Genomic DNA, 22999 nt, shown 5'->3' with positions numbered 1-22999 from the left:
GTTGCATTAGATGTATTTTTAATACCTTTTCCAATGCTTCTCTGTCAGCCAGCTCCTGCACAGCCAAAAGCTTGATACTGTAAGAAAAACAGAGAAAAAGAGAATTAATCACTCTGCTGCAAGCATTATAGAAATTGCAGAAACAGCAGAACTAAAGCTCTCTTTTTATCTTCTCTCTTGACAAAAGAAATACAAGAAATGCTCATGATGAAACAAAATAAAGCAAGAGAGACAATGTCACTCTGTTTGCCTTGAATTAGCCATCATAAGCAGATTTCTTTGGCTTCCAAATTACAAGTGTATCTGAACTCTCCTAACAGAGAAACTGCATCAATCATTACTTTTGCAATATCCCAAATTAACACCAAAGAATCTTCTGAATAACAAACACAGAAAAATATTCTAGACATTTCTATCAGTTATAGTCAACTTTGTTCCTCAGTGTCAACAGGCTTCTCTGAGTCCCAAAAAGCCTTTCCCAGGGATTTACATTATGTATGAGGTGCAGCAATTATGACAACCCAGCTCAAGAAATTTGAGGGAGAGATGAGGGAAATGTGCACCATTGTTTAAAAGTATGGTAAAAAGATAATCCACAATTATTATTCTTCTAATGCCCTTTGCTAATCAATCTCAAATTTCTTCACCTATTGAGTCTTCTCTAATTTTACCTCTCGGGGCTAAATCCTGCACAGTGAATTTCATTCACTTCAACAAGCTCATGAGATTTATTCAAGCAGGATTCTGCACCTGTACTGCAACTCCACAGGTTCACTTCCCTTACCGAGCCTTAAACCCTGTCACTTAATATGTTATCCTTGGACTCTAGAGGATCATTTTCTTTACCCTAGGATACAAAAACATTTGCATAGCAATAGAAGAATCAAATGATGCATATAAATATTGTTCAAATTACTCTCACCACCCTGCACACAGACAGTAAAAAGCCAGTATAGTTAAAAGCTCATATTCAGGAAGGTGTGAATAGTCAACATAGAAGTCTGCCAAAGAATATAATACAAAAAGTTTTATTAGCCTTTTAAAACCTCAGAGCAATACTGCATAATTCTTGTGCATCCACTGGCACCTTATATGCTATGTATGTACATCCAATCCTGCAACAGCAGCTGGCAAAGCATAGTTCTAGTCCTGTCCTTCTATGGCTTTCCACTGCAGGTATTCACAGCCTTATCCCTAAACACCAATGTGCTTTCATGTTAATGGACTTCTAGCTGTCAGTGTCTTCAAGGTATCATAAAAAGCCTATATCCAATGAATTATAAAATAGCCACAGACAATACATTTCTAGTCTGCAGAGACTATTACAACTAAGACAAAGAGGGTGGAGATGGTTCAGAAAACAATAGGATAACTGGAAAATGAAAAAGGTACTCCATTAAAGCCCAACCACTATGGTAGCAGGGAACGTGATTTGGTGTTACTGTCTGGTGAACACACTAGGCTGCACACATACACATTCAGCTGAACTGGGAAGCACTTGGGGAAAGTACAAAACCAATACAAGATATTTCTAAACATAATTTTCCTTGTAATTCAGCCAGTATGCAGAAAAAAAGATGGACTGAGCAGCAAGCTAAGAAGGCAGCTCTATTTAAAAAAACACTGCAGTGCTTTGTCCAACTCAGAAGGAGCCTCAGCTGATGCACCTTGGACACCTAAGTCAAATAACCCAGGCAGGAACAATGCAGCCTCAGTCAAGACCTGTCTCTGAACTGAGGAGTCACCTCTTCGTTTTGGATGACTCACTTCTGTTGCAGTGCACTTGAGAAAAACATGGGACGGGTGAGAGGGGGGTAGAATAACACACACGTGGATGCACTCAGGGGGCTCACAGCCACCTGGGCTGCTGCAAAGGTGGCTTCAAGTCTTTGTGTACATGGCTTAGGGGCATGCAAATTATTTTTGTCTTTTTCTTTTTGAAGGTAGACTTTTTGATTACTTAATCAAATCAGTCAAGGCTGTGATCCATCTCCCAGTTTACTGATTTATTTCTAGAATGTCATTTGTGAGTTATCTGACACTCAATAGCTGCGGAAGAAAGATGTAGACCGCCCCAAATGCAAGTACTACTTTCATTAAAAATCATCATCTCACTGTAAAAAAACTACCTTCCTTCCCATTTACAACTATAAAGCCCCATGAGAATGTTTTCAAGTGGTATATATTTATTTAAAATGAGGCATCCAGTAACAATGAGACAGAAAGCAGGAATCTTTTTACTTTATTTCATTATATTATGGAGATGCTGTACCCTTGTTCAGAGGTGAAGAACCCATACAAAGGTTTTACATCTTGCAGAAGTACTGCATATGCATGTTCAGAATCAAATCTCAATTCAAATTTGCTACATGATTTGCAGCGACATTAGATTGATTCCTGGAGAGAAAAAGACTTCCTCTGCTGTTACAAATTAAGAGATCAATGTTTGCTCAGTACTTCACCCTTTTCTCCTCAGGTGACACCTGAAAATACCTCAGGTATTTTTTCTTGGTCAAAAGGAATCTGTCAACCCAAGTTACCAGCCTTTATACAACCAGCTGCAAGATCCCTCTTTCCTTAAAGCACCATCACAGACATTGTCTCTGTCCATTGGATTACAGCCCACTACTTGGAAAATTGCTCTTGATAACCAGTTATTTAATGACATTTCTTCCAGCAGTCCCAAGCAACATTAGCATGTGCTACTTGATGCAATGTCAGCTTGGAAATGCAGCTTCTTTCAAGGCTGCTGCTTTGGGCATTTGATGCTTCAAAAAGAAATCAGGCTGCTGATTTAGGCACTACATCAGCAATCTTACAATCACTGAGAGCAGCTCATAACTTAATTTGCTGTTTGTAACTTTTTTGTTCACCAAGATTTTCAAAGTAGATGGGAATACAGTCAGTAACTGGGTGAGGGGGTGGGAGGGGGAGGAAGTCTCCAATTAAACAATCTCAAATGAAATGGAAATAGAGTTAACAAAAACCAATGCTGAAGCCCAAGCTCTTGCAGTCTACAATACAACACTCAAGAACTCTGTTTAGATATACATCCTTGGCATTATTTCTTTCATCCTCACCTGTGTTGTGCAAACACTAACTCATGAAAAAAGTTGCAGAGAAATCATATTTCCCAAAGAAACCTTATGGCTCTTAAGGAGCCTGCTTTAACCTACCAGCTTTAAAATATACCGGTTAAGAAAGCTGTAATACGAGTAGCTATACTGCAAATGGCTCTCCTTGAATCTGAAACTCTATTAAAAATACTCACTGACTGAATTACTTATGTGATCTATTTAAACAAAGCTATTGAAATTAATATCCTGGCACCCCAGGCACACTCAAAATACTTGAAAACATGCAGTGATCAGGATGAAGGACTCTCTTCCAGTACTGAAAATATGCAAACATGATGTGCTGTCAAGGAAACACATGACTCCCTCTTTTTTTTGGCCATGGGTGACGCACAGCATTCTCCACTAAGGGAATTCCTTTAGGCGCCCAGAAGATTAGTCACAGTGCTGAGCAAATGCCTATAGCTACAGCACATTTCTACGCCTCAGGGTATCATTGCAATCCTTTCCTCAAAGTCTTCCTACTCAAAAGCACGTAGCATTGGTTTCTCTTTCTAATCCCACAAACCCAGGAGTAATTTAAATCTTTTTGCCAGTCTTTTGCAATGCTGCAAACTTGCAGATAGGTCCCTTACTGGCTGCTGCCTTCCTGTTTACCATGAGCCATCATGACCGTGTTTAATTTGCACCGAGCTTCACTTCCCAGCTTGGATTCACCTTGCCCACAAAATCCTATCTCTGCTCTTGCCGTGGGGAATGTTGGGGCTTTCCTAAGAGCTGCTACCGAGTCATCTGCCTGCACACCAGTGAACTGTGGCTCTGCAGCAAGGCAGATGGGCTAGACTGAGACTGCCACACTGCAGATCCCAGACCCATCCATGCAGAATGCACCTCAGGTCTTCACCTGAGGAAGAGAAGCTGCTTCCTTCAAAACCAGCTTGAAGGATACTTTAGGGGTAGAAAGGTTTTTAGAATTAATCTCAGTTTCTCAACCACCCCTTCACAGAACTAGAACTGCAGCCATTACAAACACAGGTCACCTGGCTGCCACTGTCAAGAGTGGTGGTCCCCAGAGCAGAGCATCATGAGCACAGTGACCTATTTCTGCTGAGCTGAGCACAGCATGGAGCGGAGGCCTCCATTCAGTGCAGAACCTGGTAATTTTGAGGAAAAGGGAAAGAGAGAAAGTGAGGAAAATGAGAAGCATTAAGGTCAGCAATCAGAGACTCAGTGAAGTGTTTAAGCGAACATTTGGCCTCGCTATGTGCCCGACAAAAGCTCAGTTACATACTTTTGCTCGAGGCCTGGGTTTTTCCAAAAGCCTCATGCTTTCTATCAGCCAGTGCATAAGCCTAAAGTCAACAACATTGAGAAATGCCATTTGAGTTCTCTCGCTTTTCTGTCTCCTTCTTTACCATACAGCTATACCAAATCTTGCTTCAGCTACACTCAAAGACATTACAATAAATAGCCCCCACTAAAAACCACTCAATTCCAAACCAATTAGGGCAACATTAAATAATTCCTTTCTCCCTTCCTTTAGTCCACAAACTCTTCCTCTTTGTTCTTGAGATAAGATAAAAAAAAAAATCCCATATTATGGCCCATGGTGAAGTTTTATGGATCATTTATATATGTAAGACTTGAGCATGACTGCATGTAATTGAAGTGCTTACTGATAGATACATGTGTGAGTTAATCAACAAAAAGAATAGGACAAAACCACTTGGGCCACCAAATTTGTACATCAAAATTGTATTTGCAAACCTATCCAAACCAGGCTTACTCCTAAGTCTATTTTGCCCTAAGATATGGGCATGAAGCATGAGAGTTGGACTAAAACAAGAAAAAAATAAAAATAAAAACAAGCAGCCGAGCTGTGCTAATGGTACCTGGGAGGGAGCATTCCCCATCAGCTGCCAGCCCTCCCCATCCCTCACCTTAGGCTCCAGTCGTGCTGCTGAAAGGGCATGCTCATCACCATTCACACCACAGCCCCTCTTTTCCCTTGGGCATTTCCTGGATGATAGGGTGAGTAACAGTAAGGATGGGGAAGCTACCCTCACGTGTCTGTGGTCCCTGCTGCTCCAGCTGTCAACAGCCTGAGCTTAAGGGCTGTGATTAACTGTTTTCTGATTGTTTTAATCACAGCCAGATGCTTAGAGAAACACGTGGAGAGCAGGGAAAGGTAACAGCCCAAAAGTGACAAACACAGAAAACCACAAATTTTGTAGCTTAAACAAATGGGGGGGAGGTGTGGGGGTGGTCTGTATAGAGGGAGTGGGGGTGAGGTTTTTTTGCTGTCTGGCTGTTTATTTTAAATATAGACTTGCTGCTAGAGTCGTCCCTTGCTGCTAACACGTAATGGGACCCAAGGCTTCTCTTCCTGACCCTGCCCCTGAGATGATTACCTTGCACAAGGGTAGGTGAAAGAACATCAGGCTCCCGTGAACAGTATGGCAGACTATGTTTAACATGGTGAGATGATGGGGGAGCAAGTCTGAGCACCCTGGGCTGCAAAGGGATCTGTGCCAGTCCTTTTTCAGGGCTACTCACACTGACCAGGGCAATGGGTCACCTAAGTGGGGTGCCTTTAAAGTGAAGGTGCAACCTATAAGACTTTCATCAGTGCATGCACTGTTAAAAGACATCTTATTTTTGCTGGCATATCCCATTTACAAAGTTGTCTTTTCCCCCCCAAGACCCTGTTCACTGACACCCCCACAAAAACAAAAGCAGAAGGAGGAATGAAAAGCATGCTCAATGACTTTCAGCCTTGTACACTTCCTTCATCTACCCCTGTGAAGTTGGACGAGGAAAAAACCCACAGTTTCCCCTTTTCCAATAAAAGCATCTGCATCTTCTCAATCACTCCTTAAATGGAAGGGAAAACTGTGTCCACTGCCACATCTTAACGGCTGCTGGAAGCCACCAGAGAGTTTCTGAAGTAAGCTGATGGGCTTGGATAGGAATACCATGCCATATTGCTTTGGGACTAACTGCCAGCTAATGACACAACAAAACATGTTGGAAGATTCTCAGGAAAAAATTATCTACAATAAGAAGAAATGACTATAAAAAAGGGAGCTGCATTTACATATTCAATGTATTTGTATCTATCTATACCATAAATACATAAACAGATCATATACATGTTACATATAATTTTCTAAACATTCATATATATGTATATATATACCTATACACAACTATATATAGGTGATTTTATTTAGGGCTACGTTTTTTTGTAGCTTCTTGATTGGGATGAAAGCAGATATTCTTCAATGTCTAGTCACTGCTGATTTGCCTGCAGCATGGTCTGAAACCAAAGGCACCACAGCTGAAAAGGGAACCAGGAGTAAATGGAAGGAGCAGAGAAGCTGAAATCCATCAGGCAAATTGGCGATGTAATGCAGGCCACACAAACACTCCCACCCTGATGTTTGCATTCATGGATCCTATTACATTATGTGAGTGATTGAAGTATTTGTCATGGGGAGAAAGGAAACTGTAATGGAACTAGAAGAGGCAAAACATGAATTATGGATGGTTACTACTGAGAGCTGAGGGGGGAGAACAGCAGCATCACAAGGCAGGAGGCAAGTGAAATAGTTAATTTCTTTCCTATTTCAGTGGTTCCCTGGGTTCAGGGATACTCTCTACTTGCTGTTCTCTGCCCTAAACTTGCAGCAAAACCCTCACTTTGCAGGACCTATGAACTTTGCACTGAGGATCTGATCTTTATGTTCAGCTGATGATGTGGTTTCAGTGCAGCTGTATCATTGCAGGAACAGAACAATCATTCATAAACTCTGAGCATTGTGTATTCCCAATGCACGAAAGAAAAACCAAAAAGGCTTTTGAACAGCAAGCTTCTTCCTAGAATTCTGGAAGGGAATAAAACATGCTCACAACTACCCAAACCACAACCAACTGCAGAGAACATGTGAATGCCCAAGTATAATGAGACCTGAAAGCCTTCTTGACCACCTCCTTGGAAACACAAAACCCAAGCTCTTTCCAAATGGATGAAATCCATGCTGCTGTGCATACAGACTTTCACTACATCAGTAAGCAGAGCAGGTCACACTCAGCAAAATTAGGAGGAGAGTTGCTCAAAACTCAGAGAATCTCTGTGAGGCTAAAGAAACATAAACTCTTATCTGTCTACCCAGAAAAGGTGTGTCCTGAGTTGTGAGGCAGTGATGCTTTTTCAGGACACTTGTGCAAATTCTAGGGGGTTCTATCATAGAGAGTGGGTTAGGAGCAATAGGGAAGTGTCCTATTTACCTTTTTCTCCACTTAGAGTATCAGATCTTGGCCCTAATTCCTTTTTTTTTTTTTCAGGTAAGAGGGAAGGAGACAGGACATCATTTCTACTTGTATAAAGTCCCTCTGAAGATTCCCTCAAACTTTTACGCCAGAGGAAGTCACAGAAGGGTCATCCTTTGGGTGCATGCTATGCACACATAAATACTGTCCTTTCTTTCATTATTAGATTCAAAAATCTGCATTTGAGGTACAAAAGACTCAAGAACTGTGCTAACCATACTTTTCAGAAACGCTTGATTAAGTTAGAGGCCATCCTATGACCTTTTCTCTTTATATCCTCTTATTATTCTTTCCTGTCCTTCTCCAATTTGGTCCCTGCAAAGTAGTGCAATGCCAAGAGAGTGGCAGCAGTTAGAGTAGTAAACGTCAGAGAAGACTTCCAAGGTCCTCACAAGAAATGCTGGTTATTAAGGGCTGGGATACATTGCACTTGATTGAACAGAATCAAAGCTGATTCATGAGAGGCAAAGGTTAATTAGGCAAATGGCTCAAAAGGATCAATCTGTTCTAACCCATCATTTGTTGATTTTATTTTTTTAAAAAAATTAGAAGAGAGTTTAAAATAGACTAGGCAGCTGAAAATATGTCCCAAATTCCCAAAAGCATGAGATGAAACCACAAAAGGCCTGGCACTGCCAGGAACATAATGACTACACAATAGTAGCCTAATGAATTAAAAAAACAGTAAATCAAATACCTATATAAAATTAAAGTAAACACAGCAATCTCGTCCCCACATAAATACTAACAGGGACCAGGTACGTGCAGTGGCAATGCAGCTGAACTCCTCAAATTATTCAAAACTCAGGGTGAAAGTCCAGCAGGCTTCTTTGTCACCACTTCCACCTCCACCTTTACTGACTGCTCCTGTGACAAACACTTCACTACATGATAATTCAGGCAACAGAAGAAAGTACAACTTCAAGTGGTGCATGTGTGTGTATGTGTGTTATATTTATGCACAAAAAAATTAGATCAGTTATTGCTACTCTCTTCTGACAGACAGCAAACTAAATCAGTTGCCTGCATTAAAAAAAGAAGGGAGGGGGGTGGTTTGCTTTAATTCATACAATGATAAAAAGCACTTTTCCTCCTCAGTATTTCATTTCTTATATTTACCTAAGAGCAATAATTTTTATCCAAACCAAATGCTCAGTTGTTTAGAAGTTGGGCAAAATCCTCTGTATAATGTCCACAGTCACAGGATTTTATTTTTCAATTTTTCAAAAGATGCCTGTTTCCTTATAATTCCACAGGAAGAGAAAGGCTCTCAGAGAATTAGTATCTGTGGCAACATTGATTTCTTCTGAGTCATTAAAACTGGACATGAACACTTACTTAACTTGCACTGAATTATTCAAATCTGTCCAACAAGGGAGGAGACCAACACTGAAAACAAAAATTTAGAAGGTCATAAAAATCAAAGGTGACTTAGAGCTTCCAAATATAGGCATTATGTTATAGTGTATGCAGTCTCTGACATTTGGCTCTTTTTCTGGATTTTCTGAATCATTCCCTGTTGGGGTAGAGAGTCTTAGTTCCAGAAACAGCACCTTCTCCCACCCAGTCCTGCCCTACTGCAGTGGAAAAACTGAGTAGTCTCTAGTTAAATAAATGAATATGCTTGGGAAAGGGCACACCATCACACTGCTGTTCTGCCATAATTTACGAAACTTTCAGCAAAATTATGGGGCCTTCGAAGGCAAAGTGGTTAATAGGGATTCTACTATAAAAACATATCTCTGCAAAATAAAATGTGATTTGAAATAGCCTGCTTCCCTTTTGTGAACCATATTATGCTATCAAGCTCTTTTGTGAAAGCGCATCATGGCTCCTTATTCAGCCTCAGAAACTTAAGGGAATATTACTTCACCATACCTGCACAGCCTCATCTCAGAGAGATGAGTTTACACAGTTAAAATCATTACAGAGGAATACAGTGAAAGGCAGTTTGTTTTGCAAAATACTTGCTCAAAAGCAATGCTGCAGCTTTATGGTAGTATAACCACGATCAGCTGATGACACCTAAGTGCCACAAAGATTTAGCCTGGTCTTGTGCAAAGAGTATTGAAGCTTCCTGGCTCAATCTGGATGCAGAACTCTGCAGTTTTTTAGAGCACACTCCTAAGATTGACCCTCAAGAGCTGGCTCCTACTTCGAAGAGGCTGGCGAAGGGCTACAGCCATTCTGCATTTCATATGTGCATCTTCTGCAGAAGACTTCATGCCAAACTGGACTTGTTTAAGGGGTGGAAGATGCTAAACACTGGGTATTAAAACAGAAGAATGTGTACAAGAAATGCTCCGAGAGACCCTACAAAACTACTGAGGAAAGGCACTGTGATGAGGGAAAGGGAGCACTACAGAAACCAAGAGCAGAGTTTTGGTCAAGTGCACTTTTCTCCATGGCTCTTTCACGAGCAGCTTATGCTGTCTGACAAATTCAAGGACATTTTGACAAAAAGTGAAGTGCATCATTACAACAGGTGGGAAACAAAGCAGAAACTGTATTAGCAGACAGCCTGTATGTTTTAAGGACTTCCCACCCTGTGACCAAAAGCCAGCCCACCCATAATCCTAGAGAGGGCTTGGGAAGCTGGTGACAAGACCTTGACATCGGTGCTCTGCAAGGGCATGAGGCAGGCATCCAAAGACTTGTCAAGGTGACTGAGACCCTGTCACCATGAGAGGGGGGAAAGTGTGGGTTTAACAAGATAATAACACTCATGCATTACTACTCCAACAAAAGTCTCCAGCGCAGGCCTAGACTAAAACTATCGAATCTGCATGTCAACAGAGTGAAGCATCAGTCAGCACAGCCATCTGCTGCTCCACACACAGGAATGGTGTCAGGACCCACTGCCAGCAACTGGGGTGCTCTCTTTACAGCATCTATCCCATATGGTGAAGGGAAAGTCACAATAGATGGGAATTCCTCAAAACTGTCACTCAGCTAGCCCACTCAAAGGTTATTGAAAACAGAACAACCCAAGCTTTGAATGAATATGAACATTCACCCTCCTAAAGCAGAGGTCAATTGCACAGTCCAAAACAAAAAGTGAAGAAATGGAAAACTGTGAAAAGAAGCCGGCCAGAGGTAGCAAAGGCAGAAACCCCAAGTTTTGCATACTGGTGAATATGACACTCCTCCATCTTGCATGCACCCAAGCCTTTAAATGTCAGAAAAGCCACAGAAGACATCTCAGCCTTCTGTCAGTCTTCAATACTATTTACAAGTGGTGTTAATGTTAAGCCATAAAGAATTTTGTTTACACTGATGCTACACTCTTAGGTTGCCAGAAATGCAAATAATATTGTAGTCAGAAAACAACAGTCAGCCAATACTGAGGTTGCATCTGCAAGAGCCCACAGAAAGCACAGATTCGATAAGAAAACTACCTGTCAAATAAGGGTAAGAAGTTAAATGCCTTCTTTCCAAGAGCTAATTACAAAAGTATCCTATCAGCTTCATCTACAACATCACATGATATGCATTAGAAAAGGGAATTTAGCTTATGGGGTATTTGAAGTGCCATTTATATAACTTTAACCCAAATAACAGAATGACCAGACGGTCTTTCTATCAATCCAGTTGTTTTGTACTTCAATAATGACTTTGAAGTGTGATGAGGGTTATGTGAAGCTTAAGCCTCCAGTTAGCCAAAAGCCACAACCGCATATAGCCTTTGCTCTGAGTATCAGAGTAACACAGAAAGATTTTGATTTAAACCTCCAGTGGATGCATCACATAGCTGTAACTCTAATCCAGGAGCAAATGTAATCTGTCCTCAGTTCTCAAAGTCAGAAAAATTGGCTGAGTCGACACTCTCCCAGCCAACAGCTGTCCTCAAACCAGCCTCTGCTCAGTTTGTTGGCAGAGATACACCAAGCAGAAGGGACAGACCACTCAAAAAGAAAGTGTAAGCAAGGTAAACATGCATCCAGGCACACTATGGCCTATTTCCACAGGCTGCTACCATTCACATCTCAGAAAATTCCTTGAGAGTGTGTAGCAAAGAGAAGAATCCTCTACCAACCAAATCCTGTCTCTAGCAGTACTGCAGAACCACAAACACAGGAACATTGATCAAAAGAGACCATTCATGCAGCAGTGTCCTCAGCATGGGGTATCATGAAGTCAGCTGTAGTCTTGAAAACCTCTAAAACACTAAGACACCATGACCTTGAGATAACATCTTCCAGTGCTGTACCAGCTTCTGAGTGAGGAAGCTGCTTTTACTGTCTGTTCTGAAGATCCCAAACCAACCACCTGCTTGTACTAAAGCAGGGAGTTATTTTACCTGCAGTGCTGGGCTATGAGCTTCCATTTGAGCTTCACAGGGCTTCGTTGACACAGCTGAGTTCCCTCAGGATCTTCTGGATTCAAGGGGTACCATCTGCCACAGTGGCCACTCCCTCAATTTACACACTGTTATAGAGCGTAACAACTTATTACTCATCATAAAGGATAATCAGCCTGCATGGCAAATACCTACTGCCACAAATCTTCCTTTGTTGACAAAGGAAGAGGCTTATCTGACTAGATAAAGGGGTCAAGTAATGTTTTCTTTCCCCTGCCCCAACAGCAGCTTCTGCCAAATTCTTCCTTTTTTTCAGGTAAGGGGGAAGGAGATGGGACATCATTTCTACTTGTATAAAGTCTCTCTGAAGATTCCCTCAAACTTTTACGCTAGAGGAAGTCACAGAAGGATCATCCTTTGGATGCATGCTATGCACACATAAATACTATCCTTTATTTCATTATGAGATTCATAAATCTGCATTTGAGGTATAGGGTACTGAAGACTCAAGAGACACATGGTAAGGAAGGCAAAGGGCTTCTCCACTTTCCCTGATGCTCTCATGTCACATAACAGGATGCCACCACTATCTATCTCATCTGGTGGTTCCCAGGCTTTCTGGGCTGCAGCCTGCTCTCAAGATTGAAGCTGCCCTTTACAGCAGATGCCATGCTGTTGTGAAATATTTGACCAAAAGATACACAAAAGGGATGTTTCACCAATGACGAGACCACAGTCAAATCAGTCACACCTCAGGAATGAGGTAGGTGGAGGGCAACTAATCCTACATCAGGACTCCTGCCTAGGTCCTGAACTGTGTGGCATTTTCTGGCATGGGTTTATTAATGTGCCATGTTAAAAGTTTCCTTGAAGAAAGCACAGCAGGTTTTTCCCCTTGTTCTGTAATGTGCTTAGCAAATAGCACAGTTGAGTTACTTTACATTCACTTATCACAGCAGCCTCTTTGTTCTAGTATCTTATGACTTTGAGATCAGGACAAACTGCATCAGTTAAGGAGCCTCATTGAAGTGATCTATTTCTCCTAGAGAGGAGGAAAAACCTTAAGTTTCTGTCATGGAAGTTATCACTGAGAGTGTTAAATTGTGGAATACTTATATGTGGAACAGCAAGTTTCAAATCAAGAGTATCATATGGGCACACACACAGAAGCTTACATTGCCCGAGATAGTTGGCACTCTTACAAAAGCAGATCTTTTGGTCAATATCTGCAGAAACACTGTGCACAACAGCCTGCCCAGTAAATGCTTCCCTGCAGCAAAGGTCTGTGCATAGAAGCCTGACAGCTCACAGTTTCTCCTCTCAGTCTTAAGGAAACACCATGTGCTGTGGAAGCTCTAGAGGAATGCCATCAAAGCAGAGCCTTCTGAAACTCCAGGTGAATGGGCAGAACAGCAGTGAAGCCAGAACCCCATGTCATTTCTAGAGCAATCCCTGCAATTTCAAGAGCATGAGTCATGACTTTATGGCAAACAGAACCCCTGCATTTGTCACAGTGTTTAAAAAAAATAAAACCTAAAGCAAACAAATGATAATTAGTGTCAGTCTCCAAGTGCCCTGATTTGATAAGGAATAGTACAGTACATCTGAACAAGGCCAGGCAAAGCAGCATCATGCTGAAACACAACAGCACTGCCTGGGCACCATGCTCCCAGTGCCAGCAACATGACCCCACTGGCCACATCCACCCTTCTGGGGTGGCTCTATGGCAGGGCTCTGGCTCATTCAATGGGCAGCAGGACTGACCAAATGCCAGAGGTGACCACCCAGAAAACCTCTCCCCATGCCATGTTCCCACCACAACGCAGTTCTCCTGTCTGTGTGATTTAAAGTTAATGTCTTCATACGCCATTCCCTGTGGACTTCCCCATGCTTTACAGAGACAGCAAGTGGTGATGCCCCAAACAGCCATGGCGTAGTCTGGCTGTCTCTTGCAACTGCAGACAACGTGGTCTGAGCAGTCACCACTCCTGCTCAGCAAGCTGTATTCAGCAGCTGTTTAAGTGAAGCCAATTTACTCGGCCGACAAGAAGCTCCCAGATTAACCTGGATCAGCTCCGGGTGCTGAGAAAGAGTAACAAGCAGCTAGCGGGAGATCTCAGGGACACGTACTGCTGCTTCTCCTTCAGTGATCAGAATGTGCTTGAAGCCACAGAGAAGGGACACCATTCATCCAGCATCCTGTCAGAGATGAAGGTGGGACAGGCCCAGAGTGGCTACAGCTCCCAGCCATAGGCTACTCCACTTAGACCACCTCACGTTTTAGTTCCTCATTTAGACATTTTACAGTGCAGGAATGCATACACATTATACAAGTGTTAATTATATAGTGTACAGGGCTCCTACTTCTGACTTAAGGACAGCATTAATGCATTATTCATTACTTCCGCATTTACTCTTCACTATTTGGATCATTCCTCTGATTTTTGTAGTAGCCCCTCCTTCCTCCTTCCCCCCCTCCCACCTTTAGTCAAATAGCCCCTAGCTATAATTTTGATTACAAATTGCAAGCCCTGGTCTTTGGAGGATTAATTATGGAGATGGAGACAGAGGAAAAACCTGGTGGATGACAACTGGTAGTTTAGAACCATAGGACAGCAACAGGAAGTGTCAGAGTCCTCTTCTCAGCAAGGCCCTGTTAAACAACAGAAGTCCAAGCCTGTCTCTTTCTCGAAGGGCATCAAATAAATCCCCAAACACTGAACAGCTGCAGCTTAATCTTAAATGGCCATATGCTATTTAAAAAATAAGGAAAAATAAACAAAAATTCAAACCAAAAGTAGACACCTAAGAAATCACAAAGGCTGGGAGGATGGAAAGGGTCATTAATTTTATTTTAAAGCTGTTAATGAACACTGATGCTTGCAAACTGTCACAACTGCTGCAGTGCACAACCAGCATGCAGGTATGTAACCAGTTACTGTACAAAGTTATAGAAATGACTATTACGTAAATTGCAGAGGACTGCATCTATGGAGGAATTCTATTTAACCAGCCTGCTAGTATCCAGTAAGAAAAAAAGGAAAGATTTAAGGTCTAGAGAAGGGAAGACTTGTCATATCTCCTTTACCAGATGCACAATAGTGGACAAGAAACACAATTCTGATGTGTCAGCTCTGTCACCAAAGGTTTTTCTTTAGAGAGGATACAGGTAAACTTGAATGCAAAATCCCAAATCCTTCTAATTTTAAAAGACTGGGCTTGTTGGGGATTAAAAAAAAAAAAACAACACTTTTTAAAGCTCTTCAAAGAGCCATGGAAAGGAGATTTTGTTAAACACATGATTCTCAGCATCTTCTTATTTGTGCTACACAGTGTGTGTAGGGCAAAGATTTAAGGCGCTTTGCCTGTGAGTGGATGCAGCCTGCCACGAGCTGCAGCAGTGTGCATTCCCTGAACTGAAATAACCCCGCACAGGCAGGGATCCAGCCAGACATCTTAGGGGTTACTAAGATTCACACTGAAAGAGGAAAAACACTGACTCTCTCTCACTAAAAAAAATAAAAATTGCCAAAGGCAGACATCTCCCCCTGCTTAAATTCAGCTGGATAGTATATGGCTGGGATTGCATTGCCACGGGATTGAATAAGAGGAAGTTCTCTATCTCCCTTGGTTAAGCAAAAACAGCATGTCTTTTTTGCTTTATAGAGAAAAGAAAAATAGCACATACACCACACAGAGTCTGTACTACTGTAAGGGGAAAGAAGTTCCTGATGTTACGCAAGTTCTAGCAGTGTCAGAAAGGAGAAAGGGTTTGGATACAGAAGCCATTTACCAATTCTGCTTTCTATTCACCTTGGTTTTTTGCAGATGTGCAGCACACGTTAGGCACTAAAACTTCCAGACACATTAATCACTTCAATGGGCCTGATTTTGGTTTGCAGTCCAGGTGGCCAGGATACTCAGCAAGAAGGAAAGCCTCCATATGTTCTGATGAAGGGAAGTCCGTGGAACAGCATCTTGGAAGGCCCAGTCCCCCATCAGGCTGGCTCCTCTCATATACGATGTCAATCATGCACCTGGGGCTTCCTGAATCTTAATCTATAGCTGAACTGCCTGTGGTCCTTAAGCTAGTGAAGCTGGTGAGCCTCTAAAGCAATAAAATACTAAGCAAATAATAACCTTACTGTGGCATATACATATAATCCAGTAAGGAAAATCACAACCACTTCCCCAGTGCCTGAAACCCAAATAGTCGGGAAAAGACTGGCCATGTCACAGATGATGAAAAGAAAGCAGATACAGGAACATTCAGTCACTTCACTGAATAAAAAAAGCTGAGTGCAAGATGGGAATTTTGGCATCTCCGTAAGATCACCATGAAGAAGCACTATCCTTGTGGATCAGAGCATGAGGAAACAAAAAAGTGAGCCTTAATGGAGCAAAGAGGTAGGATGGGTCTCTGGGTGACACCATAGATCATAGCCAACCTTTTACCAAGTCCACAGGATGCTCAGCAAGGCAATGATAACAAGATAGGGTGGTTCCACTTGGACAGTGCTAGATGTACAAATGACTATGTAGTGACACAGGAGGATGAGGAAAGAAGCAGTATCCTTTGGAGAAGAAAGGCTGCAATTGTGCCTTCCTCTTTCAAGAGAACATCAGGAGAAGATGACAACATGTTACATATCTCATGACATAAGCACAGAGAAAAATGCTTAGGACAGCTTTCCCAGAAAAGCAGGGTAGAAGAATCAAGCAGAAAAGGGAATTTTAAATTGCCCCTCTCTTCAGAGAAAAGCACAAATAGTTCAGGAAAAAAAAAAGGACACATTTTAGTAGTCAGCATGGGCAAAAAAAGAGGCTGAGCTAACACTGGAGCAGACCTTCAGCAGTAATGCTCCTTTCTTCATTTTAAAGGATGGCAGGGTGCTCTTCCCAGACCCTGGGTCACTACAAAACCTCCCACCAGCTGAATTTGCTGACCACAACCAGAAGCAGAGAGACAACTTGTTCTGATGAACAGGCAGGGGAAACTTTTGTGTGCACAGATAGAAAGACAGTGTGCAAAGGGAGTTTGGTTACACCACGAGGTAGAGATCCCTTTGTTGGGAACAATCTGCCCCCCCTCTCCAGCAGGAAAACATGAATTAGTCAACATTGCCACAAACCACCCAACCAGCTCTGCACTGAAGAAATCTCTCACAAGGCAAACCATCTGATTTCCTAAGTCAGCAGAGCCAGCATGCTGGGCTTTTGATTTCCTCTATGCCCTACCCCCATCCCAAAACACAATAATGCTTTAAAACCCTCTTTCAAGAAGGGAAATACCCATCGTGTCTACAGGATGTGAGAGGTGAAAGGGATGTGGGTTGGCTGGAGGAGGTGGAGCAATGTGTCTCCGACTGCTGAGTCCTTTACGTCACACCAGGACGTGACCCAAAGATCACAGCAGCAACCCACAGAACTGTAGAAATATTTAGGTTGGAAAAGACCTGCAAGATTACCAGCTCAAACTATTAACCTAACGCTACCAAGTCCACCACTAAACCCTATCCCTGAGACATCTAGACATCTTTTAAATACCTCCAGGGTTGGCAACTCAACCACTTCCCTTGGCAGCCTATTCCAATTCTTGGCAACCCTTTCAGAGAAGAAATTTTTCCCAATATCCAATCTAAGATTATGAATATCATTGTGGGATCTGACTATGAAGCATCCTACCCACCTCCCACTTTAGCTGTCTCATCTCCCAGGAGCACAGCCTTTTCTTACAGGACATGGCTGCAAGGGACAAAATCAAAAAGTGTGAGATTACAGATCACAACAGACCTGTAAACTTGTTAAGTGTAGCTCTAAGTTATTCCTCTGATTTGTTTAGAGACTATCTTCACCATTTTTGAATATTTCTGAGAGGCAAAACTTCAAAGTTAGAGCCTGGCACTGCAAAGGTGGCACCACCATCTATACACCAACGATTTAGGGATCCCAGTCATGCCGGCTGATGCTCGTGGTTACAGATGTTTCCAGGTTCTCATCATTAGGAGAAACCCTGGAAAAAACCCAGCTTAAATCCCAGCTTCCCTCTCCTTAAATATCTCCTTTAGCACTCCAAATACACACAGCTAATAACATCAGAAGGACCAATAGAGCAAACAGTAGCACAGCCACATGTACCAGAGGTTTTAACTTCACCGGAGCTCCTGACCTGCTAGAAGGCAGGAAAAGGTGATAAAACTTAGCTGGAATAAATTTTCTTTACTCCTCTTTCTCTTTGGACCTGAGAGGTGTGCAAAGTCTTCTGGAGCAGCACCTTCAGGTATCGGGTGGGTTGACCTCAAAGCCACCATCTTATAAATTATACAATCCAAATCTCCAAGGTCAAATCCCCACACTGAAAGATGTCCTTGTAAAGACATCTGAATATATCTATTTATTCATTACCTTGTTCTCTCTCTCTGCTTGTATCTGGGTTTGAGGAAAAAAAAAAAAGCAAGCCAATTCAGTAGAAAGCATCCTCCTCCCTGTCCCATTAACCCGCTTTTATTTCCCCAGGCTACCAGCGCACAAAAAGAAACAGCAAGCCAGGTGCGGATCATCCTCTGAGCGGCTGCGAGAAGGGGGATGGGGATGGCGTTTTCTTCCTGCTGAAACCCAGCCCCACTACCAGTGCTAAACATTAGTGCTTCTTGCTGGCAGGCCAGCAAGGAGATAAATGGAGCAGGGCCACAGGCCAGCCTGGCAGGCCAGGCACCCTCACTAACACACCACAGAGCCGAAGGCTCATCCCACCATCACACCACACAGCCGCCCTCCGCCTTGGCTCATCGCTGATTCGGGGTTACGTTATTCCCAGGAACCGCCGCTTGTGTTCCCGCGTGGAAAGCCAACAAGGGAACATGCTAGCCTTCCGAAAAACCATGCTCTGTGAGAAGGAGGGATTAGGAGGGAACAATGTCGGAGTGTCTTCAGTGAGCTGGACGCAATCCCAGCTTCTAGCTGCACAATGACATGCAGGAAGGAGTTTTGAAAGCTCCTCAGTCACAGAGGACCCCTGCTTGCCAGGCTCGGAGATGTCTGGACATAAGAATGGCCTTTACAGCATAAGGATGCCAGAGGACTACAGAGCCTCCTATGCAGACCAGCCCTGGCCAAACAGGGAATGGTGGCTCAAGTTTAGCTTTTCCTTTCTTGGCATTGGGTGCTAATTGTGTAGCCCAGATCCTTAACCTTATTTAGGTCAGGGGCTTCGGCACAAAAAAGTCTTAGAAACACCAGTTTTCTGTGGGAATGAGAAAGTCTGCTTTATGCAGACTCAGAGCTCTCCAAATATTGGAGCTGAAATGCAAATGTATCTTGGAAAGGGTTGACAGGAGGAAATCGTTCTTGATGGGATGCACATATTGGTGCAAAATTATGTCTCGTGCAGCTTTTGATATGATTTGCATGTTTTGTAACGAGTTCCAAGGCAAACTCTTAACAAGCTCCAAGTCAAACAAGCTCTTAACAAACTACATGCAGGGCATGAAACAGGATTATGTGGATGCTCAGGAAGATGTTCCCCATGGGGTCTCCCCGCTGCCCTGGCCACCTACTGCCATGTCATGCCATGCCTGCCTCCAGTTTGCCACTGATCTTCTCAAGCTTGAACAGCTGGTAAAACCCCAAAAACAGTGGGGAAATGGTGAAGCTAGCAGTTCAGACACCCCAGGGAGAAGGAGCAAGAACATCAAATGCTGAGCCCTGATGACAATTTTATTGGATTCAATAGTGGACATAAAGCAACATAAAGAGGGCACCAGGGATTCTTCTCAATGGTGTTTACAACCTTCAGGTCTACAAAGTCCATGGAGGAGAAATTACAAACCTTTCACAATGCTGATCCCACTCCTCTTTCTTGATTATTCTGAGGAGGAAGTAATCATTGCTCCGTGGAAAGCATTCCAGATTATTTGAAGAGGTGTGCCTCACACAAACTGTTATCATGACTGACTGCCTCCTAAAGTTGTGCTATAAAAACAACCTATAAAAACAATCAAACCAGTAATTTAATACCTATGGGCAATAACACAGTACTAAAATACATCTTGCCAATCATTGCACCCATTAGGCAAAATGCCAGTATGGAAAACAAGACATAAAAATAGGGTGACACGGAAACACACAGAAGTATTTGATTGGATGAAGCATTCATGAGGATGAAAAACAAGGAATAATCAAACTGTCCAAAATTTAACCACCAATTCAATGGGAAAAAACGTATAGATTTGACAGCATTTCCAAGAACATTCCGGTTTTGACAAGTACACCTGGGTGGTGAAACTTGAGCCAAACACAGGGAGTAATAAAAATGGAAGCAACAGTCTCTGTGCTTTTTTTGGATGGTGGATTCATGCTGTTGTATGGCCCTTGCTCCTTGATAACACGAAATTGGCCTGCAGCAGATAAATACACAAGGAAATCTCATCTCCTGAAGAAATGAAGTTTTTAGAACATCACAGTTACACTCTTACTGGAAAACACACTTAGGTACGACTTAAGAGAATACACACACTTCATGCTGGTATGGATATAGACCCCAAAACAATAATCCAAAAACATATCACTAAGCACTCTAAAAACTGGGGCACAGGGAACCTTGCGTGGGCAACTCAGGCTTTCTCCTACTAATACCAGGGATTAGCCAAATCAAGTTGGCACTGATGACAAATGACACCGCCATGACAAAGCTGATATTCCTCCAGTACTTTCTATTTTTAAGAGATATTCCGAACAGCATGCTGTGCTGAAGAGCTGCTAGACAAAAAGATTCTTCTGATATAAATTCATCAGTCTCTCCTCACAGAGCTGACATCTCCAGACACTATCTTCAGGAAGATAAGATGCATATGGAAGAGGAACCATAAACTGTCAGTGCAGCATGCACCCGCACAGCATAATCAGATAGGAAAAAAAATACTGAGCACTCCCACTGCCAAGTGCCCAAGGTACACACAAACTCCTTTAAAACAACTTCTCTAGGAAGTTAAAAATAATACCGCGTCCAACACATCAGGAAGCTAACGAGTTATTTTTCTGCAAAGCTTTTAGTACCTCTGAGGAACAGAAATAGAAAACATAAATACTTTTTTCCTTTAATGGTACAAGAGCCTCCTCTAATTGCAAGAATTCCTAACACCCCCTGACATAAAAGGGGAGGCTGTAGTTTTCAGGCAGCTTTTGCCTGAAACTTGATATATCTTAAAAGGCACTGGTCTTCAAACTGCCTGGCAAGAGGCCTCAGCAGAGAAAGAAATGCTGCAGCACATCTTGGAGCAAGAGGAGGGCATTAGAATGATTTGGGAGAAGTATCACAGATGATCCCAGGAAACTGAAGTCTTCAGCCTTGTGGGTGAGAGATGATATCATTCAACCCTCATGGTGTGAAAGCAAAGGCTTGATCAAGCATCATTTGAGATAACTGGAAGTGCTCAAGGTATGGCAAGACAAAAAGCCAAGTGAAACCAGTGAAAAGGCTTTAGATTCAGCAGGGGTGGAAAGAGGACAGGAAGAAGGGATAATGTTCAGGTTGCAAGAGCAAGCTTCAAAGATAAGGTCAAAGACAGAAGCAAGTTTATGGGGCAATTTCCTTTCAACCTATGGACAACCAATATCTGCCCAATTTCTTTCAGGTTTTTTTTCCCCAAATTTCAGAGCTCATCTGAGCAATATATGTCACCATCATCCTTGCACACAGCTCCTCAAAAAATCTGCTGCACACACACACAGGGAAAAAAAAAAAAAAAAAAAAAGAAGGAAAAATGGATAGAGAAGCAAGTCAAACCACAGCCAAGTCCAAGTGCTCTCAGTTTAAAATAGAAATGGGAAACACCACATGCTTGGAGTTGGCTTTTGTACCACTTCCATCCAGCAGCAGTGCTCTCAGAACATTTTACTGACAACAGCCCAGAGTCAACATTGTTCAAATATCTCTGTATCTATATCCATGAGCTGATGACTGAAACTTTATCTCATCCTTCAGGCCATGGCTTCCTTTTGTACAGCACCGCTTTGCACTAGAGAACTCAGAAGCAATTAAAGCAAGACATTGTGGGGGCTTCTTGATAACCAATGGGTAATCTTCACCAAGACATCTCTCTGGGATGTGTTGGAAATTTCTCTGTGCTATCTGCCAGAGATAGTACCACGTACCAAGCCTTTGCCCTCACCCAGGCCACATGCTGCTTATTGCTCAATGCCATGTTTTCGGGAGAGCAGCCAGCACAGAGGGCAGTGGGCAGCATGGGTAGTCTCAATTAATTGTGAAAGGGGACTGTAAACACAGCTAGAGATAATGGAAAGAGCTGTACAAAGGACTAGCAGGAAGATACAGACAGATAGCCAAAAATTGCAGTGTCATTGCTGCCAGAATCTTAGGAAAACGGGCTGGTCAGAATAAAGGTTGCAAAGGGTAGCCAGGTACCACTGCAGCATTTTCTTGACAATAACATTTATTTTCACTCTTAATTCACTAGCTCTGAGCTCTGAGGTTTTGTGTATGGGGGCAGAATCTCTTGCTGACACAGTACACTTCCTCTCCTATGTATGGTGGTGCTGGTATGTGCCTCACCACCATCAGCCTCACACATCACAAGTGAGGGGAACACCGCAAAGATTCCCCTTGGGCAATGCTTACAGAAAAGGACCCCATCACTGCACTCGGTAGAAGAGCAGTATCTGCATATGTTATCTTAGGATGGGATTACCATGGGAAATTTCCTGCCCTATTAGAAAAGCAGACTGTTGCTTTAAAACAAGCCATATGGGTTGTTCCCAGCTAATGCTATCCTCTCTGACAGGGGTTCACACTATTCCGTATTTCTGCCTGCTTAGAAGGAGAAAAAAAAAGAGGAGCAAGGTAGTCATTTAACATTCTACAGGCAGTAGATCTGACAGCAAACCCACAGAACTTGCCTTGCACGTATGAAAGGAAAACTTGCCTGACAGTTCATTTTTCAACACCAAATTAAGACCGGCTTTTGACACAACACCCTGCAATTCAGTGGCATCGAGACGGAACCACACTTAGCCTTTATTTTTAAATAGAATAAATAAATAAATAAAACCCCAAATACAAGGCTTCTAAGTTAACATCCAGTGTGCATCCAACAGCACACGGCTTCCAGTTTGGCGGAAGGGCGGCTAGCCTTTACTCCAGCCAAGGCCGAGCGAGAGAGGGTGGGCAGTGGCCGCCCATTACCCCAGGTGAGCCCGGGGCAAGCCCTCGGCAGCCGAGAGCCTCCGTGAGCGACACGGCGACACGGCAGCGGAGGGCAGCGAGGGAGCTGTAAAT

The 22999-nt window shown here is 42.7% G+C and overlaps 1 protein-coding gene across 1 annotated transcript in view; it reads right to left on the bottom strand.

Moving 5' to 3' along the window:
- EEPD1 (endonuclease/exonuclease/phosphatase family domain containing 1) overlaps positions 1-22999 on the bottom strand; it is a 62850-nt gene that overhangs the window by 29636 nt on the left and 10215 nt on the right. The window contains exon 2 of the mRNA XM_066321890.1: positions 26-77. Coding sequence (XP_066177987.1) covers positions 26-77 — 52 coding nt within the window. The remainder of the gene's footprint in view (positions 1-25; positions 78-22999) is intronic.

This window comes from Sylvia atricapilla, chromosome 1 (assembly GCF_009819655.1).
Source record: "Sylvia atricapilla isolate bSylAtr1 chromosome 1, bSylAtr1.pri, whole genome shotgun sequence".
Classification (NCBI taxonomy): domain Eukaryota; kingdom Metazoa; phylum Chordata; class Aves; order Passeriformes; family Sylviidae; genus Sylvia; species Sylvia atricapilla.
This window is presented reverse-complemented; position numbering and strand designations above follow the sequence as displayed.